Raw genomic sequence first — 24,166 nt, 5'->3', positions numbered from 1 at the left:
TCCCCGCCCCTCCCCAACCAGACTCACCCGGGCTTGTTGCAAGATGGCTTGAGCTTGAGCCTCCTGTGCTGCCACCACCGGTCCCTTGCCGCCTCCGCTGCTCCCAAACCGGAACTGAGGTAGAAAAAGAGAAATATATCAGGAACCAGGGACCTAGGGAGGTGGTGGGCTCTCCCACACCAGAGGCCTTCAAGAGGCAGCTGGACAACCCTCTGTCAGGGATGCTTTAGGGTGGATTCCTGCATTGAGCAGGGGGTTGGACTCGATGGCCTTGTAGGCCCCTTTCAACTCTGCTATTCTGTGATTCTAGGTCCTGCCTTCCCTGGCCAGAAGCGAAGAGGCCATTCCCTTGGGCTCAGCACGGGCAGGCTTTGCTATGAGCCAGGTGAGGTGGGCAGCACACTCTAAGCTCAGGCATCTCCCAACTGGGGGCCCTCCAGCTGTTTTGGACTGCAACACCCAGCATTCTGGACCATTGACCATGCTGATGGGGGCTGATGGGAGTTGAAGTCCAAAACATCTGAATGGCACCAAGCTGTTATAGAAACTAGATCATCTCCCAAGACTTCTGGAGTTCTGAAGAATCACTGGTGGGCCTCCTCTGGATTCGGTATCTACTTTTCTAGGTTTCTCGGTCAAAGACACAGAGCTCCACATAGCCCCCTTGGGCCCAGCCGCCTTGAACAACGTTACTGACACAAAGCCAAGATATATTAAAAAATAAGTAAACAAACCCACAAATAAACAACCTTTCTTATTTTTGTTTTTGTTTCACAGCATTTTGTAACCCACTTTTCATTTTTTTTTAAAAAAAAAAAAACCCAATGTAAAACACGGTTAGTTAAAGAGACGTCTGAACTCGCTCATTCCATTAAAAAAAAAATTCAGTTTAATTCGGATCTCTCCAAACTTGCTAGTTTGTTCTGTTCTGGAGCACATCTAATTCTAATGCCAAAACCACAACACACACACACCCATTCTACACCTTGCCCCACCCCCAAACCCCTCCCCATAACTCTCCATATTGTTCCCAGTGGCTCCCATTTCGGTGGGGCCGTGAATCCATTCTGGTTTTCTGTCTGCACCAGCCAGAAAGCTAAAAGTGCTGACCCCCCCCCCCATTCCCAAAACAGGTTCAGCACCTTGGACAGCTCCTTGATAAAACTCTGGCTAGTTCAGAATGAAACCCAGAATGGATTCACAGCCCCAATGAAATGTGAGCTAACACTCTCCATGGTCCCAGTTGCAGATGTGTCTACTCAGAAGTAAAGCCCCATTGAGTTCAATGAGACTTCCGGGTGGGCTCTGGTCTCCAGGCTGCCCCCTGCTGGATTTTGTTGGACTCGCAGCTCTTCTGGAGCCCCCTTGGGTTTCTTCTCAGAGACCCACCTGCCTCCTCCCTGCTGGCCTCCCTCCCCCCAGGACCTGATCTCACCCTGTTGCAAAATTTGGGAAGCCAGGAAACTCTCCAGAACGCTGTCGCTCTATGGCTCCAGGGACAGCTAGTCTCAGCAGGCAGCACCCTATTTGAAGGGCTCGCCAGTCCAGGTCCCTTTTATTGGGTTCATAGAATCATAGACTAGTAGAGATGGAAGGGGCCTATAAGGCCATCCAGTCCAACCCCCTGCTCAATGCAGGAATCCACCCTAAAGCATCCCTGACAGATGTTTATCCAGCTGCCTCTTGAAGGCCTCTAGTGTGGGAGAGCCCACAACCTCCCTAGGTCACTGGTTCCATTGTCGTACTGCTCTAACAGTCCGGACGTTTTTCCTTATGTCCAGCTGGAATCTGGCTTCCTTTAACTTGAGCCCGTTGTTCCGTGTCCTGCACTCTGGGAGGATCGAGAAGAGATCCTGGCCCTCCTCTGTGTGACAACATTTCACATATTTGAAGAGTGCTATCATGTTTCCCCTCCATCTTCCCTTCTCTAGGCTCAACATGCCCAGTTCTTTCAGTCTCTCTTCATCCTGCCTTTTCCTCCAAGGAGCACTTTGTTTTATCTTCACAACAACCCTGTGAGGAAGGTCAGACTGGGAGCCAGACACCCTAGGAGTTTCATAGAATCATAGAATTCTGCCTCCCTCTTGAGAAATGTGCAGTTTCTGGAAGTGTTTCAGCAAGAAGGGGATGTGTGGGTGGGGAAAAGGTTTGGGGCGTTTCCTTCTCACTGGAAAAATGTATTCTGGGGGTGTGCATTGACCATCTGCACTGTGGATTATAGAATCATAGAATAGTAGAGTTGGAAGGGCCCTCTAAGGCCATGGAGTCCAACCCCCTGCTCAATGCAGGAATCCACCCTAAAGCATCCCTGACAGATGGTTCTCCAGCAGACTCTTGAAGGCCTCCAGTGTGGGAGAGACTGAGTGGAGACTAGAACCAAGATCTCCTGAGTCCCAGTCCAAGACTCTGGCCACTACACCACACTGCCTCTCTTTCTCTCACACAGAGAACTGCAAGAAGGGTGAGCAGCTGTCAGGGCTTGCCTTGAAGGTGCCCATCTACCAGGAGTCCCCAGTTGGCACCCAGAGAACCGCCTAGAGAGCTCCGGTTATTGGGCGGTATAGAAATGTAATAAATAAATAAATAAATAAATAAATAAATAAATAAATTGGCAGAGTGAGGAGGCACTCAGCACCCCACCACCCACCCCGGTCCTGGGCTTCCCCATGAGAGGAGTGGGGTGTTGGGCCTGAACACCATTTCAGGAACACTCTGGGAGAATTCCACACAGAGACACAGAAAAACGGGCTCAAGTTACAGGAAGCCAGATTCCAGCTGGACATCAGGAAAAACTTCCTGACTGTTAGAGCAGTACGACAATGGAACCAGTTACCTAGGGAGGTTGTGGGCTCTCCCACACTAGAGGCCTTCAAGAGGCAGCTGGACAACCATCTGTCAGGGATGCTTTAGGGTGGATTCCTGCATTGAGCAGGGGGTGGACTGGATGGCCTTAGAGACCCTTCCGACTCTACTATTTTGTGATTCTATGTTTCTATGATCAGGGCTCCAGAAAAACGGGCCAAAATGCCAGCATATTTTAATACTGCTGCTGCTGGCTTTTTATCTTGGTGGCTATGTGGGTTTTATTCTGTTTTAAACTTCTGGTTTTGTGTTATGTTTGACGTCTATGGTTTTCAGCTTTGTCTTGCAAACAGCCCAGAGGGCTTCAACAGATTAAACGGGGCGGTACAGAAATGTAATAAATTAATAAATTAATAAATATTGTAGCTTGAAGCTCTTCCTGCCACTAGCTAAGCTTTAGGAGCGTCATTGCAACCTTGGGAGACGGGGGGAAACGTTGCCCAGAAGCCAAGGGGACCACCAAAGACGGATGTTGTGGCAGTCCGAGAGGGGGGTGGGTGGAGTTTGATGACTCCTCCCTCCCCCTCTCACTCAGCCTCCCAGATCTCAATCATTGCCATTTACACAGCATGACATTTCTGGAGAACCTGAGCTGCCGTTTTTACACGAAATGGCAGCTCGCTAAGGGGACAGGCCACAGTGCGGTGCTCGCTGGGCCATCCAGTGAGCAGGGGCAAGCAGGGGCCATCCATACATCCCTACCACTGAATGATGGACAGCCAAGGGGAAGGGATTGGGGACAGTGGAAGGGTGGGGAGCCAACTGGGGACTCCAGGCAGGCCGGGTTTGGCCCCAAGGCCTCAACAAATCCTGCATGAGAGAAGACGGACTATGATTCTATGACTGCCCTTCCGTTTGAATTATAATTATTGGAGTTGTTGTAGATTGCAAGCTGAATAGGAGCCAACAGTGCGATATGGCTGCAAGAAAGGCAAATGCTCTTTTGGGATGCATTAATAGAAGTATAGCTTCCAAACCACGTGAGGTACTGGTTCCTCTCTATTCGGCCCTGGTTAGGCCTCATCTAGAGTATTGTGTCCAGTTCTGGGCTCCACAATTCAAGAAGGGCGCAGACAAGCTGGAGCGTGCTCAGAGGAGGGCAACCAGGATGATCAGGGGTCTGGAAACAAAGCCCTATGAGGAGAGACTGAAAGAACTGGGCATGTTTAGCCTGGAGAAGAGAAGATTGAGGGGAGACATGACAGCACTCTTCAAATACTTGAAAGGTTGTCACACAGAGGAGGGCCAGGATCTCTTCTCGATCCTCCCAGAGTGCAGGACACGGAATAACAGGCTCAAGTTAAAGGAAGCCAGATTCCGGCTGGACGTCAGGAAAAACTTCCTGACTGTTAGAGCAATATGACAATGGAATCAGTGACCTAGGGAGGTTCTGGGCTCTCCCACACTAGAGGCCTTCAAGAGTCAGCTGGACAACCATCTGTCAGGGATGCTTTAGGGTGGATTCCTGCATTGAGCAGGGGGTTGGACTCGATGGTCTCATAGGCCCCTTCCAACTCTGCTATTCTATGATTCTATGATTCTATGATTTCCGCGCAGGTCTGCATCTCCATCAACCCATCCAGTGGACATCAGCGTCCTCTTTGGTCCCCTTGTGAGGCCTGCCCTCTTCTTTGGGGGAGACGCGAGTGGCCACCCCAAACGGAAGGCAGGCTGCACTGCGGCCCAGCGGCGTTCTCCTCGCGAGCCTCCACTGACGGGGAACCCCAACATCACATTCGGCTTCCTAGCCACTCACCGGGAGCATCATGGAGGTGCCGGGGGGTCCGGGGACACCGTCAGAGCCAGGCATACCGGGGCGTCCGGGGGGACCCTGTTGGGGAGAAGGAGACAGCTGAGCCAAAAGCTTCCAGGTGGGGCGGAAAGCTCCGGCTTCCCTGCACACCCCCAGGCATGCGTGAGCAAACACGCAAAGGTGGCCATGTGCAGAAGCACAAACCCAGCCGCATGCGCCCTCGAGGGCCGTGATCGAGAACGCTGCAGGTGATCCGTCCCTTGACCGGGATCATCTGCTGCGAGTGGCTGGTGCTCTCCGGGGTCTCCAGCCGAGAAAGCTGCTTCCCACCACCAGCCACCGGATCCTTAGAAGTGGAGAAACTGGGTCCGTCTCCATGTAAAACAGAAGCCCAGCCTCTGAGCGAGAGGCCCACCCTGACAGCCTCCACACACAGGGCACCCCGGCTTCTAATGCAGCCTTCCCCGTGCTGGCACCCTCCAGATGTGTGGCACCACAACTCCCAGCATTCCCAGCCAGCCTGGCCACTGGAACGCTGGGATTTGCAGTCCCGCACATCCCGAGGACCCCAGCTTGGCCAAGGCTGCCTTCTCGTGTTTTTCTCATCCCACGGTGAGCTGTGGTACCAAACCTCACCCGCCGAATATGTGATGGGAAAAGGGCACCTCTGTCCACGTGCAGAGCAGAACTGAGCCACCACAACCTACTTCCACGTAGGGCAGGAGCGCGTTGGGGGCGGGCAGGGCTTCCAGAACCTCCAACCTTTCAGGAATTAGCCTGGCTTAAACTGGGCGCAGGGGGATGCCTCCATGGGCCCCCCTCCTCAGTCAGTCTGCTTTCCCACTGCCACAGTTCACGGCCTGCTCTTGTTCCTTGGCCTCCTCCGTGCTCCCACGTGCTCGCTCGACAGGCAGGCAGCAAGGAGGCCGTAGCCTCTCTGGATCCTCCTCCTCCTCACCACGCCCATTGCCTGGGCCAGAGCAAGAGGGAGCAGCCGGCCATGGGGAGGACCCAGGGGGCTCTGGTCAGAGGGACCCTGATGGGATGCCCAAACATGCTGACCCTTGGCCAACGCCTACTACGAAGCTCTCCCCTTCCAGACGCTCCCTGTGATCCCCTCGGCCCTCTTCCTGGAGAGGGAAACAGACCCCCGTTGCCCCGTGCTCTTCTCTAGGGACCAGGTGGCCCTTCTGGCCCCAGAGCGCTGTGGCTTCACACTCACCCTCTCCCCAGAGTCGCCAGAAGGTCCGGGGGGTCCCTGGGTGCCGGGCGGCCCGCTGATACCCTGCAGGGGAGAAGACACGAAAGAGGTCCGTCGGGACAGGAAGCGGGACAGGAGACGGGGGACACATCAGCCCCGCCAGCCCCGTTGCCTCCCGCCCCCGCCCAGGGAAGGGCACGGCTCTTACCGGAGGGCCTTCTGAGCCAGGGGGACCCTCCACCAGCATGCCCTGCAGAGGAAGAAGGAGATGGAGACACACAACACACACACAGACACCGGGGTTAGGAAGGAGCCGCCGCACGCAGCCGCCTCGTCCCTGCACAGACACGGGGAGCCCTGCCTTGGCCAAGGAGGACGCCCGTCTCTCCTGAAAGAGGCCATTGTTTGCACCACGGAGAGCGGCAGAGGGGGAGAGAGAGCGTGCCTGCTATTTCACGGCTATCCTGAGATAAACACTCAGATGATACGCAAAACAAGGCGTCCCCGGGCGCCTGAGCCACCCTGGTTGACCGAGTGTCTTGGGTCACTGCCTTTCTCCCGGGAATTCTGAACGGATCCTGCCAGGGCCGGGCAACTCTCCTTTCAGCCTCTCGCGTCTCTCCGGAGGGCTTCAAAACAAGCCCAGTTATGGTGTCAATTCAGGGGCTGTTATCCCTGGACAGGTGACGGTGCAAACGAGCCCTCGGACTCCAAGCCGTTCCGGCCACGTCAGCTGGCAGATTGATTTATTTTTTCACGCCCTTTCGTTGGTATCACACTTAATTACAATAATTTATTTATTTATTTATTTGTTACCCGCCTCTCCCTCCGGATCGAGGCAGGGCACAACACAAATGCAAACACCATAAAATACATCTAACTGATTAAAACATGTAAAACTAATACATTCTTAAAAGCAGCACTTCTGGGCTTTTTTTTAAAGAAATACACTCAGAAAGGCAACATACGGAAGCTTTCATAACAGCGCAAACAAACAAATCAGCCGGAAGAATGTTGAAAAGCAGCAGCCGGCACCGAAACAACGGATGGAATTGTTGGAAGTGCTTTCAGGGACGCTGCATGAGAGCGTGCAACGCCCAGCCGAAACGGACTCACCTCCCGCATCCGATTCGGGCTTTGGAGATTCAGCCACAAGGACGGGGGTGCGGGCACCAAAAATGGGGCTTGGCACTCGCGCCCCGTGACTGAAGAAATGCACAGGAAGAGCGGCTCCAAATACAGTTTGGGCTGCCTGTGTTTGAGCACCATCCGAGGAGCGTTTTATGTCACGCTCGTTGCTGGGCGCTCGCGGGTTTACGTGGATCCCTCCCACGACGGCGCCTGCCTCTCGCCCTTTCTAGCCTTCTTCGTGTGACAAAAATACACCCCAGTAAGTCCAACTTATTTGTAAAGATGGAAGTTGGCGCTACCTCCTGCTGCGTGCGGGAGAAGCAGCGCGATCAAAACGGCCCTCCGAACGGGCCACGGGCAGGTTGTTTACTTCTTCTTTCGAAAGAGGAAGTAATGTGAGACAAACGCGTGGGCGGAGAAGCGACGGTAAGGAAACGCGATTCCCCCCCCTCCCCCCTGTGTGACGACACTCTTTATGTCATGATCCTAGACAGGAGTGAGAAGTGGGCCCTGGGGGCAGTTCTCAGCTTCCTGGGGAGAAAGAAGACTTTAGGGGATGTGAAAATAATGCTTGAAAGTGTGAGGACAACAATACCGGCGATCTCAAAATCTGGAGGAATATCTGAACAAGACCTCCTTCCCAAAGCAGAATGATGCAACCCAGTAAAAGGCAGAATTGATGATGGAAAAATCCCCCAGTCCTGGGTTCAACTTACCCCCCACCAACCTCACTAGGGTGACCCTATGGAAAGGAGGACTGGTCTCCTGTATCTTTAACAGTTGCATAGAAAAGGGAATTTCAGCAGGTGTTATTTGTATATATCGGGAACCTGGCGAAATCCCCTCTTCATCACAGCAGTTAAAGCTGCAGGAGCTATGCTAGAGTGACTGGATTTAAAAGAGGGCAGGGCTCCTGCAGCTTTAACTGTTGTGATGAAGAGGGAATTTCACCAGGTTCCCCGTATACACAAATGACACCTGCTGAAATTCTCTTTTCAGTACAACCGTTAAAGACACAGGAGCCCCGTCCTCCTATTCATAGGGTCACCCTAATCCTCTCCCTGCCCCACAAGCCAGGATTCTTCGTGAACCGCCCAGAGAGCTTCAGCTATTGGGTGGTATAAAAATGTAATAAATAAAACAAATAAATGCTCCAAGAACTTACAGGCTCGAAGACAGCCGGTTCGCCTTTGTCGCCTTTGTAGCCTCGGGCTCCGCGCACCGCCTGTGGGAAACACACATGTAACCACAAAGAGGGGTCCAGTCAATATAATGGAATTACAGCCTCCCCCACCCACCACCCAGCCCCCAAGAGGCGCCGTCCTTCTACCCACCCGCACCCCGGCCGGCCTGTCGTTCAGGAAGCAGGAGGGAGGGGGTCTTTGCACGAGGAAACAGGCCCCAATCCTGGCAGGGCCAGTTCTCTGTGCAGGGAGGCGGTGGGCTGGACTAGGTGGATCCAGCCTCAGGGCACTTCTGATGTTCTAAAAGTCCAGGGGTGGGTGAGCTGTGTTTGCGGGGAAACTTAGTTATGGGATCACTGCACCACCCACAGATACAATTGGTGATGTCAACCTTCCCAAACCCAGTGCCCTTCGGAGGGGTCAGACTACAACTCCCATCATCCCTGGTCAAGGATGATGGGGGGGGTTGTAGTCCAACCCATGTGGAGGGCACCAGGTTGGGAAAGAGTGGTTTATGTGAACTTTCATCAAACTAATGCCTCAGGGATGTGTAAAATCAGGCCATCTCTCTGCGTACATTTAAGGGTAATGAGTAAGACCTTGAGCCTAAAGGCATTTACTTGGGAGTAAATCCTTGTGCTAAGGATTGTAGCCCACAATGCAAGAAGACCTACCGGGGCAAGTTAACAGAGCTCCGGCTATTGGGCGGTATAGAAATGTAATGAATTAATAAATAAATAAAGTAAATATGCTTGGAGCAAAGCTGAAATGCTCCTAAGATCTGGGGGGCAAACGAACAAGGCCAATTTGCATAGTTAATTGATTTAAGACTAAAAACAACAACACATTATTGGAAAAGACTGGCCACAATCCTCAAACGTAGGCCCCATCATAATCAGTGGGACTTACTTCTGAGTAAAGCATTGGTGTGCTGTATGACCAGATTAATTCTGGGCTAAATAAAATTGGGAATTAGTAACAAGCAATTAAGAGGTCAATTAAGAATACAGCAGTGTCAATGCAAAACTTTAGAACATTTTGCATTTTAAAAAAAATAAAAGGTAGGTCTTGGAAGCTTGAAATTAGGGTGACCCTATGAAAAGGAGGACAGGGCTCCTGTATCTTTAACAGTTGCATAACACTGCTTTTAAATTATATATTGTTTTAACTTGGTTTATGGTTTAATTTGTTTTTAGCTGTGTATATTTACTGTTTTATACTATATGGTTTTATCTCTACGCCGCCCTGAGATCTTATTGATATTGGGCGGGATATAAATGTTTTTAAAAAATAAATAATAAATAAATGCATAAATAAATAAAAGGGAATTTCAGCAGGTGTCCTTTGTATGCATGCAGCACCTGGTAAAATCCCCTCTTCATCACAACAGTTAAAGGTGCAGGAGCTATACTAGAGTGACCAGATTTAAAAGAGGGCAGGGCTCCTGCAGCTTTAACTGGTGTGATGAAGAGGGAATTTCACCAGGTTCCCCATATATACAAATGACACCATCTGTCAGGGATGCTTTCGGGTGGATTCCTGCATTGAGCAGGGGGTTGGACTCGATGGCCTTGTAGGCCCCTTCCAACTCTGCTATTCCATGATTCTATGAAATTCCCTTTTTAATACAACTGTTAGAGACACAGGAGTCGTGTCCTCCTTTTCATATGGTCACCCTAATGAAATAAAAAGATATTGGTGTCCAAACGGACTGGGTCAATAGCACTGTCAGCAAAAAACAAACCAAAAACTAATCTTTGCGTAAACCTGCTGTAAGGTCTAATTAGGAATGGATTAATATTGGGAAAATAAAATAAGAGCCATCGTGGGGAACATTTTTAAGTGTTGTATTTTTTTTTTAAAAAAGAACCTGGTTTTAAGTAATTTCTACTTGAAAGTAGAAGAAATCCTGAGATTTTTGGGTGACCCCATTTCAAATGCCTTGAGAGCCTGAATCAAAGATGAGTCAAAAGGTCCAGTAGTTCTTCTAAATTTTAAACAGGATTTACTAAAATCTAGGGTGACCCTATGAAAGGAGGACCGGGCTCCCGTATCTTTAACAGTTGCATAGAAAGGGGAATTTCAGCAGGTGTCATTTGTATATATGGAGAACCTGGTGAAATCCCCTCTTCATCACAACAGGAGCTATACTGGAGTGACCAGATTTAAAAGAGGGCAGGGCTCCTGCAGCTATAGCTGTTGTGATGAAGACGGAATTTCCCCCAGATTTCCCATATATACAAATGACACCTGCTGAAAATTTCCTTTTTCAATACAACTGTTAAAGATACAGGAGCCCTGTCGCAACCTGAAAACGTCCCCCCATAATAGCTCAAAATATAGTGATTTAGCTCTACCCAGAAGATGGTTTTGCTCCACCCGGAGGGCCAAGCTGTACAGTATTTCTCCTCTCCTGCAAACCTTCTTTCTACAGTCCAGGGCGTGTGAGCCCACGGATCCCACAACTCAACCAACACCGTACGCAGGAGGTGGGGGGTCAGGATGGATGTGGGGTTTAGGGAACGGGGAGGAGGTGCCCTTCCAAGATGGCAGCGTGGAGTGTAAATTACCGTGTCCCATTTGGGGGAGGGATTCTGCCCGACCCCCAAAATCGGTAATTGAGACCAGCGCTCGTACCATTCTTGGGAAGGGGGCTGTCTTCAGAGATGGCCCAGTTGTATGATGACATCATAGGACATATGATGACATCACAGAACGGGGAGGAAGCCCAAAGCTCGCCTGCTGCCATTGCCATGAAAACAAAAGGATGGCAACCCATTTCTAAGCAAGCCAATGTGACAGTTGAAAACATCACCAAGTAAGGAAAGGCAGGACGTGACATCACCAAGGGGAGATGATGTCACAGGAAGTAGTTGGGAAAAGACACACATGGCCAGGCAGTTAAAAACATAATAAATGCACAACAAAAAATGGAATCCCAGAAAATAGTACAGCAGAAAGTGGTGATGACCACCGCAATGGACAGCATGGTAAACATTGGACAAGTGGCCACAGCAGGAAATGATGTCATGAGATGTAGAAAGGAGGATCGAAACAAATGGGAAGTTTTCACATAGAAAAGGAAGTGCTGCTGCCACACAGTGGTGAGTGATGGCAAAGACAGGAGGAAGTGATGACTTCAAAACAGGAAGTGGCACAGAGGCCGCAGGAAATTGATAACGTCAAACAGGAAGTGACAACTGCAGACTTTATCCCCAGACCCCAGCCAAACGACACCAAACAAGAAGGGTACAAAGACAGCCGTACACCACAAACAAGACTATAGGGCAGGAAGAGACTTCACAACGTAGCAGCCAACGTGCAACAAACATATCAGGAGAACACAGGCAGCGAGACCACCAGGCAAAAGCCAATCAGCAAGCCAACCAACAGCCAGGAGGAAGTGATGTCACAGCGCACCACGGACAAATACAACCAACAAGATGCAGACCACAAGTCAGGAAAACGTCGTGACAGCATGGACATAACAGAAGAGGAAGGGTGACCCCAGAGAAAGGCATCAGGGGCCCCCAGGAAGGGGCAGCACCCCACTTACGCCTCCGCTGTGGGGGGTTTCAGCTGAGAGCACGGGGCCCAGCTCCGACGGCTCCGCCCCCTCGCCATAGTTCTTATAGACGTATTCATACTCCAGACCCACACCTGGCACCTCCTCTTCTGTGAACACCTCCTCCTCCGTGGGATGTGGGCTGGGCACTTCCTCCTGACCCCCATGCAGGGTGGGAACCCGACAATGCATTAGAGGAGGGAAGCGGCGCCCACAGCCCTCCCAGAGTAGGTCTGTCCAGCCCAGCCCCCTCCGCCAGACAACCAACCAGGGATCCCAGCTCATCCCGTCCTTGCCTATCAGTTCACCCTTCTGCTCGAGAGGTGTGCTGGACCTGTGCTTTATCCCCATTGGGCCCTCCTTCCTGCAAGCACTCTTCAAATACTTAAAAGATTGTCACACAGAGGAGGGCCAGGATCTCTTCTCCATCCTCCCAGAGTGCAGGACATGGAATAACAGGCTCAATTTAAAGGAAGCCAGATTCCAGGTGGACATCAGGAAAAACTTTCTGACTGTTAGAGCAGTACGACAATGGAACCAGTCACCTAGGGAGGTTGTGGGCTCTCCCACACTAGAGGCCTTCAAGAGGCAGCTGGACAACCCTCTGTCAGGGATGCTTCAGGGCGGATTCCTGTGTTGAGCAGGGGGTTGGACTTGATGGCCTTAGAGGCCCCTTCCAACTCTACTATTCTAAGACTCTATAAAATCAGGAGAGCGCCCAGTTGCTCTAACAGTAGTTGGTCTTTCTCTCTCTCTCTCTCTCTCTCTCGTCGTTCCATCTCAGCACCCCCCGATCACTTCAATACCATGCTGGGATGTCAGGGGTGGCGTTGGCATTTACCTCGACCCACGGCGATGAGGGGGCAGGAGGGGACGCCTCCGCCGTGGGGTTCTCTTCCCAGTAAGTGTCTTCCGCGTGAGGAGGCAGGCTGTACTCGGGGTACTCGTGAGCTCCCCGGGGCTCCTGCGTGGGAAGCAGACCCACGTCCTTGGGGTGGGGGGGTTGATATTAACCACGAGCCGTGGAGGTAGTGCAAGGGCAGCGTTCCATGTGTGTGAGAGAGACAGAGACGGTTGATGGGTTGAGCAAGGAAGCAATCCGTGGCGGGAAGGATGGAGGGAATCGGGGGGGGGGGTGTGGGATGGAGGGGGGGTGGATGGACATAAAATTGGGGAAAGTGGGGGCCAAATGGAAGGGTGGGCGTGAGATGGAGGGGTGGGAGGAAGGGTCGATGGATTCGAATAGAACGGACGAGCCGGACAAAGACAAAGACACAGAAAGAGAGAAGAAGGAGGAGAAGAAGAAGAAGAAGAGGACACCGTTAGTTAGTCCCAAAAACCCTTCTTGTGCCCCAGAGGCCGAAGGAAGGGGGGATTCCTCGTCCTGGATCATTTTCCCTCTCAGGGACAAATTGATCTCAAGGGGGCAGAATCTCAACCTCCGGGAAGGGAGGTTCAAGAGAAATACAGAGCCCAAACTTGGAAGGGGCGGGCGGAGCAGATGGGGTTCGCCTCCCCCTCGGGGGTACCGAACCCAATCCAGCCCCCCCCCACCGCCTAAGAGAATAAGGCTTCCAGAGTTTCGTGGCTGCTGCAGGCTCCGTTCTCTTGCTCGGGACGGCTTCCCAACGGCCCGCTTTTTTGGGGGGGGGGACACACACGACATGCACGACACAGTTAACGAAGACACAGACGGGGGGACACATAGACACAGACAGATGAGAGAGGGGCTGGGGGGTTGCAGGGGGGGGCAATTCACCTTGCCCGCCCCCCCTCAGATCCCAGGCCGTGCGCCACACACACGCACACCCCTGCATCCTTCCCTCTTGCTCTACCTGCTGGTAGCTGTTTCCCAGCGTCCGGGTTCCAGTGGCGCCGGCATGCGCCTGGCCCCCCGATTTGTTCTGGGAGTTTTTCGCGGCCGAGGACTTGCCCCCCGAGGCCACCTTGGCCCTGGCGCCGCCACCGCTGTAGGACTTCCCCGAGGACTTCCCGTTGCCGGGGGACTTCCCGTTGCCAGGATACTTCCCGTTGCCGGAGTATTTAGAACTGCCGGGGGGCTTCCCGTTTTTGGCCCCCGTCTTGACCGAGCTGGGCGTCGTGCCCATTAGCTGGCGCTTCTGGGGCTGCGGCTTCGGTTTGGGCTTGGTGGCGGCCTTGGTGGCGGCCTTGGCCGTGGCCTTAGCCGTGGCCTTGGCCGGTTTCTAGCGATGGCGATGACGGAGGAGGTTAGGGTGGTGATGAAGGTGATGGTGATGATGATGGTGAAGCAGCGGTGAAGCACACGGGAAGCAAAGACAAACAGAAGCATGAGTCCAACAGCGGGAGCAGCGAACAGGGGGGCCGCTTCGACCTTGGCGAATCAACTCCTTCCCTCCCCTGGAAACCTCTGCCCCCCCTTTCCCCTTCCTCCTCCATTTCCGACCTCCCCAGGTAGCACCAAACCTAAAACCGGGCCATGGAACTTGAATCAACCGGCCGTGCAATGTGTCGCTCAGGGCAGGCTGCAGGTGCCTCCACACGTGGACAGAGCGCCCTGCTCTCAACGGCTGGGCTGCGTTCTCTGCCTCCGGGGAGAGGGGCAGCCCTGGCTACAAGAAGGAGGGTCTTCACCGAGACGGTGGGGGACGGTTTTGGTGCGGGAGGAATTGGACCTGCCCAGAACGGCCATTTATGAATTAGATTTATCTGGCTTGTTCCCTGCCTTTCTACCCAAAACGGCACTTTTGCAGTCACTGATAAAAAATAACCATAAGCAAATGGCTTAAAAGCCCGTTTTAAACCGTTGTAAACACAACGTGTCATCCGGGCGTGCCATGAAGGCACCACAGAGGCCAGCAACGACCATGCCCACGCTGACTGGGGATGAATGGGAAGCCGGACGTCCCATCGATGAACTGTCCGCTCACTGCAACCCACGCAGGCAGAGCCAGACAGCCAGAACTTGGGCCAAAAAAGCACCCACCCTTGCGTGGGCTCCACTTTTGCCCGGAGGGCTCCGGAAGGTGCAAGCAGAGGGCGCCTCCTGCCCTCTCCTTGGGCCGAGGGTCTGCCCCTGAGGAGCCACCCTCCCACTGCACAGAGCCGGAGGCCGCCTCTGCCTGCTGGTGCCTGAAAAAGGGGGAGTTAGGCTGCAGTGCTGGGTGCACTTCCCTGGGAGTAAGGTCCACCAAACACCCTGGCTACGCTTAAATGTAACGAGGGGCGTCGTCGCTAGACCTGGGCCTAAGTGGCCCGGGCTCTTTTCCCCCAGGGCCCTGGAGCACTGAGTGCCCATTGGCCGTCCCACACCAGAGGCCTTCCAGAGGGCTGCTTTAGGGTGGATTCCTGCACTGAGCAGGGGGTTGGACTTGATGGCCTTGTAGGCCCCTTCCAACTCTGCTAGTCCTTGATTCTATGATTAACCCAGCACTTGCGTGTCAAAAAAGGTTGGAGGGCAGCTGAGAAAATAAATGGGCAAAACTTTGCTTTTAGAAATACTGGAACATACATTCCCTTTTATGTAACAGAATAAACATTATTAACACAAATAAATACTTTAAAAAAACCGAAATCCAGGAAAATCACTTGACGTATTTGAAATTAGTCACTGAAAGTAAATCTATGACGCTTAAGCAGCAGATTTTTTAACGGCAGCCAAGGTGGTCGGAGCAAGACGTCACTGGCAAAGCACCCGGCCGCTGTTTGTGAATCGGCAGTGCGACGAAGATATGGAAATGTGCCTGTACCTCAGCAGGGCAGCCCCGCCTGGAATGCAGAAGGACCCAGGTACAGTCCTCAGCATCTCCAGGTAGGGCTGTGCAGTGCGCACCTTTTGAGCCGAACAAGGACTCGGACCCAAACTGCAGTCGAAGTCTACACGTTTCTGAGCTTGGAATGCGGTTCAGCGACCAAACAAAAGGGCACGAAAAAATGCGCATGAAAAAAACGCCCCCTTTTGGAAGATGTGCACAAATGCGCTTTAATCAACAGGAGGAGAATGTGTACATTTCAAAGATGTGCACACTTGAGGAGTACAGTTGGAAAACGCAGATTTTCATGCAAAAAGGAAAGAGGAAAAAAAGCTCAAAATCCATTATGAACTCAAGTCAGAATGAGCTTCGAGATGGAATTCGGAAAAGTTCGGGTACTCAAATTTTGCTGGTTCGTACATCCCCAGTATTATTATTATTATTATTATTATTATTGTTTATTTATATAGCACCATCAATGTACATGGTGCCGCTCTGACCATGTCACTCCGCTTCTGAAATCTCTTCATTGGCTTCCAATTCACTCCAGAATCCAATTTAAACTTCTCCTGTTGACCTTCAAAGCTTTTCACGGTCTAGCTCCTGCCTATCTCACCTCTCTCATCTCACACTATTGCCCCGCTCGTGCTCTTCGCTCCTCTGATGCCATGCTTCTCGCCTGCCCAAGGACCTCCACTTCCCTTGCTCGGCTTCGTCCATTTTCCTCTGCTGCCCCTCATGCCTGGAATGCTCTTCCAGAACACCTGAGAACTACCAACTCAATCACAGCTTTTAAAACACAGCTAAAAACTTTTCTTTTCCCTATAGCTTTTAAACTTTGAGTTTGTTCTGACTCTATACTGTTAGCTTCACCCTTCCCGGTGCCTGTTTACACTTCCCTGTGCCTGTTTGCATTCTCTTTCCCTCCTTATTGTTTACTACAACTTTATTAGATTGTAAGCCTATGCGGCAGGGTCTTGCTATTTACTGTGTTATCTGTACAGCACCATGTACATCGATGGTGCTATATAAATAAATAATAATAATAATAATAATAATAAGTAAATAGCAAGACCCTGCCGCATAGGCTTACAATCTAATAAAATCATAGTAAAACAATAAGGAGGGGAAGAAAATGCACCAAACAGGCACAGGGTAGGGTAAAACTAACAATATAAAGTCAGAGCAAAATCAAGTTTTAAAAGCTTTAGGAAAAAGAAAAGTTTTTAGCTGAGCTTTCAAAGCTGCGATTGAACGTGTAGTTCTCAAATGTTCTGGAAGAGCGTTCCAGGCGTAAGGGGCAGCAGAAGAAAATGGACGAAGCCGAGCAAGGGAAGGAGAGACCCTTGGGCAGGTGAGGATTAAACAACCTTCGATTAACCCTAAAACAAGCCATGGGTTATGCGAGGATTGTTTAACCCCTGCACAATCCATCCCTGCTGGATTCAGATGATATGACAAGCCTCAATCGTAGTTGAGTATTCGAAAGCCACCCAGCACACCCTGCCATACATTATGGCTTAAATAAGCCATGGTGGGCTGCACTGATTGTGTGAACCAGTGCTGAAACAATACTGAGCTGGATGGACCAGGGGGCCTGACTCCGTACAACGACAGCTTCCAATCTCAACGGTCAAAGAAAGCCTGTTGGCCGGCCGGCCCTATTCCAGGGCAAGAGGTTAGGCCTTGGTCTCCCCCTCCGATGCTTCCTTGGACGCTACTGTCAATGTAAACATGACGCTACTCAGTTTTTTCCTTGCAAACCTCCCTGAATTTCATGAACATCTGAGTGACTCTATCGTTAAATGGGAAAGTTTGAACAAACACTTGTGACTGGCTGCTCTCTCCCAAGGGGAATACCAGAATTCCGTTGGGATTCCAGAGAAAAGGGTTTGCTTCCTTCACCAGATTTTGTTGATCTCTGAGGGAGGAGAGAAAGAACATGGCTTTCCACCAGCTGCTTCAGGTAATGCTACAGAGCTCCACACCCAGCAGAAATGGACCATAAATTCAATAAATTTTCTCCAGTGGTAGAGATTTCTTTCAAAAAACATTTTGTCGATGAGATGGTGACGGTTTTCATTTGCACTAGGCTACCTCTTCAATATTGGGCAACCCCCCCCCCCGCCAAGGGCAATGAGGATGATCAGGGGTCTGGAAACAAAGCCCTATGAGAAGAGACTGAAAGAACTGGGCGTGTGTAGCCTGGAGAAGAGAAGATTGAGGGGAGACATGAGAGCACTCTTCAAATACTTGCAAGGTTGTCACACAGAGGAGGGCCAGGATCTCTTCTCGATCCTCCCAGAGTGCAGGACACGGAATAAGGGGCTCAAGTTAAAGGAAGCCAGATTCCAGCTGGACATCAGGAAAAACTTCATGTCTGTTAGAGCAGTACGACAATGGAATCAGTTACCTAGGGAGGTTGTGGGCTCTCCCACACTAGAGGCATTCAAGAGGCAGCTGGACAACCATCTGTCAGGGATTCTTTAGGGTGAATTTCTGCATTGAGCAGGGGGTTGGACTCAATGGCCTTGTAGATCCCTTCCAACTCTACTATTCTGCGGTTCTATGATTCTATAGTCCTGTGGGTGGACGTTTCAGCCACAGTCACACTGCATCATGGGCTCGCTAGCCCAGAGTGGTCCGTGTGGGACACGATGCAGACCAGCCACGCGTAAACTCTGAATGACCATGGACCTCTGGAGATGTACAACAAGCATTGGCCCAAAGGGGAGCACCTGGAGAACCATACAAGCATCCTGCATTTTCTAGGGCTTGGGAGGAAAGGGGGGGAGACTTCACAACTGTTGGCACGAAAATAAAAATCAAGAACTGCCCATACCTCAGGCATTCTCCCTCAAATCGCACGCCAAGATTAGCAACGGCTGTTAGTCCACCTATAAAAACTGCTACCAACAGCCCAATACAGATAAATTATGGAACCCCCGCCCCCAACAGCACCTTCAACCAAAATAGAGGGAAGACAGGAAGGGCTTCCTTTTCTACTCCAACCCGCCCACCCCCTGCCTGCCACGCTGCTGGGTGAAGGACAAAATGGATGAATGAACATGGAGAGATGGTTGGACAGACAGATGGACACGTACGGGACGGGTGGATTCCACAGCCACAGAACGAGGGACGAGACTCAGATACGAGGACGGACGGACGGACAGACATTTTGGGGGAGGAGCATTCGCTGCCCCTCCCATTACCTGCTCACTGGCTCTTCCCAGCGGCACGGAAGCAGGAGAACCCGTCCCATCCTTCCCCGGCCCGTAATAGTAGGCGTAATAGTCGTCCGTGTCCTCATCAGAGTACTGAGGGAGAGCAAGAGAGGCAATGGTTTTGTGAAAATAAGAAAGGGAGAGAGAGAGAGAGGGAGAGAGAGAGAGAGAGAGAGGGAGAGAGAGAGCCCTTCGAATGAGCAACTCTGGCAAAGATCCGCGTGGTCTGAGGTCTGCCCAGAAGGCCATCCAGCGTGGAAGCCGTTTCAGGGAGAAGTTGCTGAGTCTTGGGCACCTTTAGAGGCTTGCTAGAAATGATGGGAGATGCTTTTAGATCCACAGATCCCTGAAGAGGTGTTTTCTTTTTTCAGTTTGGGGAAAATCTAAAAATCTTTCAATGCTGCGACGTTCAGAGTACAATCCTAGACACGTCCCCGTTGAGTTCAGTGGGGCTTACTCCCAGGTAAGCGTGAACTCAGTGGGAATTACTTCAGAGCAGAGGCCAGGGGCCCTCCCAGTTAACAGGGCAGCAGACTTAGAAGTATTTTGCAAAAACAGAAGCGTCAAGCGGTTGTTCTATGCATATGAGAATATATGGAGATTTCATCGGCCAGTTAAAATGTATACGATGCACGGACTTCAGATTTCTTGTGTTATCACTGGTACCTTTAGTACCCGGACTCTTGATTGCATATTTGTGCATTGTATTATTTTTCCTTTTTTAATAATAAACATTTCATTAAAAAAAAAGAATTCTTTAATCAGATAAAAATCGGAAAAAATCAGGCAAAGAGTTGTCAAAGGAGGGCAATGTTTTCAAATGGGAAGTGGGGGGGGTGCCCCATCTTCGTTATAATTGGGAGAGGGGGTTCCTCATTACTTCCTCTCTCCCAAATCTCAATGTCTGGAGTTGTCCTCTCTCCAGAGTGATGAATAATCACCACAATTGACCAGCCTTCATCACCGCCTGGCTGGGTGCGTTGCCCAAATACTAGGGCTGTGCACCGCCTCGGGCTGAGGCCCCGAATCCAAGCCGAGGCGGGCTGATTCGGCCCGCCTCGGTTCTGAGGCGGTTCTGGCTCAGCCCAAGGCACCCCGAAGCCGAAGCCGATCGGCTCTGAAGCTTCGGGGCGCCTCAGGGCGCTTCAGAGCGGCACAGCCCTAGGCCTTCCCTGCTGCCATCACCGCCAACGCATGTAAGGAGAACCAGGCTGTGCGCGATTTTAAGATATCGCAGTTTAATACCTCTATGGCCACAAACTATGGTGGCCATAGAGGTACTAATCACTCAGATCCCCCACGATATCTTAAATCGCGCGCAGCCTGGCTCTTCTTACATGCGGGGAGACGGCAGCGGGTAAGTGGGGAAAGTGAGGCTTTTCTGGGTGCCAGCTGCACAGCTGGCACCTAAAAAAGGCTGAGTCGCCTTGGAGCGCCCGAATCTCACCTCGGCTTCAGCACCGAAGCGAGCCGGGCAGCCCCCGAAGCACCCCAAGGCGAATTGGAGCTGCTTCAGGGGCTCCGAACCGGCCCTACCAAATGCCCTGAACCAGGTCTGAATAGCCGGCACCCCAAGTTGGGGGAAATCCAAAACCTTCTCCCAGATTCGTTGTCGCTCAGATTGTCCCCTTTCTGCCACCCACCACTGTGAGGGTTATTGTCAAGTGCGGTGACACCAGGATGGCATTTGGGGCAGATATCCGGGGGCCCTGAAGACGGAGGGGCTTCAAACACAGCAAGGCCAGCTTGGAAGGGAGTGAAGCAACACTTGTGACTCTCTAAAGACCCCCCCCCATCCTATCCCACCCCAATGAGACCACGAAGTCCAGAGTCTAACATCTGGTAACTCCACCCTGCTGCTTCTCAGTCAGTTGAAGAACAACCAGGTTCTCAAGGTGTGGTGAATTTTAGCTCCTGTTAGCATTCAAACTTAGGGTGGGGAGGGCTGCATTTTTCTCATTTCTAACTGAAAAGTCATTCCCCCCCCCACAAAAAAAAGCACATTTTTCTTCCTAGAGTATGTGGGACATCCCCTCTGCTGGCGTTCGCGAAGGCAAGTTTATTCAACCTATTAAGACGAGAGCCGAGCCTGATTTAACTCAACTATTCCGGGTCAGTTAAAAACTCAACTCAGCGTGTGTTGAGTTTTTAACTGACCCAGAATAGTTGTTCTGAATGGATATTATCTTCTCTGTTTTTATGCTTTTTACGGTTTTAAATTTGGTGTATCGGTTTTTAATGCTGGGCGTTCTAATCTTTGTAAGCCGCCCAGAGAGCTTCCGCTATGGGACGATATATAAATGCAGTAAATAAATAAATAATAATTAATGCAACCCATGCAACCTGACATAGTGAAATTTTGGTTTTACATGGTAAATTTAAACTTCTTTTTAAAAATTATATCGTGTCTAGTCATGTTACGTTTTAGGGTTCTCATTGTGAACTGCCCAGACAGCCTCCACTATCGGCCAGCATAAAAATCAATCGATCGATCAATAAAGGCTGGAATGAACAGGGAAGCAACCACAGCCGCGTCAAGGGCCAAGGCCCCTCGCTGGCTCTCTTGCGCTTGGTCGCCCCTCCCCAAATTCCCATCCTTGAGGAGGAGGAGGCGTGCGGCCCGCTCCCTGGCCCCGCTGCCCCAGCTGTGCCCTTCACCTCACCTCAGGCCTGGTGGGTCTCTGCTGGGCCTCCTGGGCTTGAGGCTTCTGGGTCGCTCCGTCACAATCCGGGCTGTAGTGCTCGCAGAAGTCGTAGGCCGCTTGCGGGCTGGAGGAGATGAGGAGCTGCTGGATTTCACCCTGCGGGGTGGGGGAGAGGGAGGGCAGAAAGGGGGGGCGTGAGGCAAACCCGTTGGATCTGTCCATCTGGGACTTAAAGGGTTAAATCAGGGGCATTGAATTCAATTTGGGGGAAGCTCTTTGGGGGGCCCCAATCCAGTGGTGGGCGTGGTCAATGGTGACATGGGCGGGGCCAAAAACACCTTTCTGCCTACACCTGAGGGGAGGCATTTCAGCCTTTCAGAATGGGGGGTGGGGGGGCAGGGGGGGGGGAAACCAGCCCAGAAAGCCATGAAGTCACCAAGCAATGTGTCAGGTACCTAGTGGTTAGATTTATTAGGAAATGCTTTGAGAATGTCAGAAGTTCTCTGCAAGCGGTTCTCATGGGAGTCGCTGCTTCGCTCCTTTGCTTCGGCTTTGAAGCGGCTGGTTCTCTGGGAACTTCGGAGTGTTTTGGAAAAGGTGGGGGCCGCTCTTCGAAGTGGGTTGTAACATCCCGCCCTCTTGGCACGTGGGCTTGGTTTACAGGACGGAGGACGTGTCTGTCAAGTGACTTTGAATAGGCCTTAAAAGCTGGTGCAAAGCTGAAAACGCTTTGCTAGGCTTCATCTCTCGACGCTACGCCTGACCTCTTTCCTGCTTTGGATTCTATCTCTGCTTGAGACTTTGAAAGCACTCTGCACGTGGACGCTTTGCTATTTGGACTTTGGATATTGAAGAATTGTGCTATGAAAAGTACTGAGAGGCTTTTCATAGGCTTGGACTTGCATATGCTGTGGATTCCGTGTCCATGCCCAGACTCAAGTGGCAGGGAGTTCCCAGTCCGTAGCAGAAGGATGGGGCTCCTAGGCCTGAGGCTTAACTTTCCTGAAGTCGTGATAACGGGGTCCCTTCACCTACAGTAGTGGTAGGCTGAGACTGACAAGTGCGTGACTGATCTCTCTGCCCGGCTCCAGTGGCTCAGAGCAGCTAGGGGGACCCTATGGAAAGGAGGACCGGGCTCCTGTATCTTTAACAGATGGACAGAAAAAGGAATTTCAGAAGGTGTCATTTGTATATATAGAGAACATGGTGAAATTCCTTCTTCATCACAACAGTTAAAGCTGCAGGAGCAATACTAGAGTGACCGGATTTAAAAGAGGGCAGGGCTCCTGCAGCTTTAACTGTTGTGATGGAAATTTCACCAGGTTCTCCATATATACAAATGACACCTGCTGAAATTCCCTTTTCAATACAACTGTTAAAGATACAGGAGCCCTGTCCTGCTTTTCATAGGGTCAACCTAAGAGCAACCTTTCATAGAATCACAGAATCATAGAATAGCAGAGTTGGAAGGGTCCTCTTAAGGCCATTGAGTCCAACCCCCTGCTCAATGCAGGAATCCACCCTAAAGCATCCCGGACAGAGGGTTGTCCAGCTGCCTCTTGAAGGCCTCCAGTGTGGGAGAGCCCACAACCTCCCTAGGTAACTGGTTCCATTGTCGTACTGCTCTAACAGTCAGGAAGTTTTTCCTGATGTCCATCCGGAATCTGGCTTCCTTTAACTTGAGCCCGTTTTTCTGTGTCCTGCACTCTGGGACTTTGTTTTAGGAGCTTGGCCGTGTCCCTTTGAGGAGCCAGCATTATGCGTCATCTGGAGAAGCTCAAAGCTGTTATTGGCGTACCCTAGTCACCCACCCCCCTCTGAGTGTTTGCCTTAAGGATCGTTTCAGAAAAAAAGAGCCTAAAGCTTCCTAACCATCATTCAGCTTTAAGTGTGTTTTGGAGACTCTGTAACCATTAAGCTTGTCTACCGTGTGATTTCCTCAATAAAAGAAGCCTCACTGCCAGCACGTGTGAATGCCAGAGGGAACAGGCATGAACATGACACAATGGGCGCTCAGGGAAAGCGTCATAGACACCATGGCCGGATTTGGCCTCTGGGTCCTTGGTTCCGCACCCCAGGTTAAATAAGTGTCGCCGCCCCGCCCCTCCAAAGGGCTGGGGGAAGAGGGGGGCCACGGGTGCTAGGGGAGTTGTTACCTCAAAGACTTCATCATCCAGGATGCGGGTTCCAAAGACGGTGATGCCTCGCGTGTCGATGACCGGCTGGTTTCCACGGGGCAGCGGCCGTGTCACTTTCTTCTTGCAGTCCAGGACCAGGGTCACTTGCTTCTTGCTGACGCTGAGCGCCACACGGTGCCACCTGAGGAGGAGGAGGAGAAGGAGGAACACCAGTGGAATTAAAGGGGGGTTATAGAATCATAGAATCACAGAATAGTAGAGTTGGAAGGGACCTACAAGGCCATCCAGTCCAACCCCCTGCTCAATGCAGGAATCCACCCTAAAGCATCCCTGACAGATGGTTGTCCAGCTGCCTCTTGAAGGCCTCTAGTGTGGGAGAGCCCACCACCTCCCTAGGTCACTGGTTCCACTGCCGTACTGCTCTAACAGTCAGGAAATTTTTCCTGATGGCCAGCTGGAATCTGGCTTCCTTTAACTTGAGCCCGTTATTCCGTGTCCTGCACTCTGGGAGGATCGAGAAGAGATCCTGGCCCTCCTCTGTGTGACAACCTTTCAAGTATTTGAATAGTGCTCTCATGTCTCCCCCTCAATCTTCTCTTCTCCAGGCTAAACATGCCCAGTTCTTTCAGTCTCTCTTCATAGGGCTTTGTTTCCAGACCCCTGATCATCCTGGTTGCCCTCCTCTGAACACGCTCCAGCTTGTCTGCGTCCTTCTTGAATTGTGGAGCCCAG

The 24,166-nt window shown here is 51.5% G+C and overlaps 1 protein-coding gene across 1 annotated transcript in view; it reads right to left on the bottom strand.

Moving 5' to 3' along the window:
• The window catches only part of COL11A2 (collagen type XI alpha 2 chain), a 110,096-nt gene that overhangs the window by 58,823 nt on the left and 27,107 nt on the right, over positions 1-24,166 (bottom strand). Inside the window, exons 4-13 of the mRNA XM_063121987.1 lie at positions 23,453-23,615; positions 21,315-21,452; positions 13,532-13,900; positions 12,538-12,684; positions 11,688-11,852; positions 8,113-8,172; positions 6,025-6,066; positions 5,838-5,900; positions 4,619-4,693; positions 28-114 (exon numbers count right to left, since the gene is read on the bottom strand). Of these exons, the coding sequence (XP_062978057.1) occupies positions 28-114; positions 4,619-4,693; positions 5,838-5,900; positions 6,025-6,066; positions 8,113-8,172; positions 11,688-11,852; positions 12,538-12,684; positions 13,532-13,900; positions 21,315-21,452; positions 23,453-23,615 (1,309 nt within the window). The remainder of the gene's footprint in view (positions 1-27; positions 115-4,618; positions 4,694-5,837; positions 5,901-6,024; positions 6,067-8,112; positions 8,173-11,687; positions 11,853-12,537; positions 12,685-13,531; positions 13,901-21,314; positions 21,453-23,452; positions 23,616-24,166) is intronic.

The sequence above is a fragment of the Elgaria multicarinata genome, chromosome 3 (genome assembly GCF_023053635.1).
Source record: "Elgaria multicarinata webbii isolate HBS135686 ecotype San Diego chromosome 3, rElgMul1.1.pri, whole genome shotgun sequence".
NCBI lineage: Eukaryota > Metazoa > Chordata > Lepidosauria > Squamata > Anguidae > Elgaria > Elgaria multicarinata.
The sequence above is the reverse complement of the archived record's forward strand: the minus strand, read 5'-3'. Positions and strand labels throughout refer to the sequence as shown.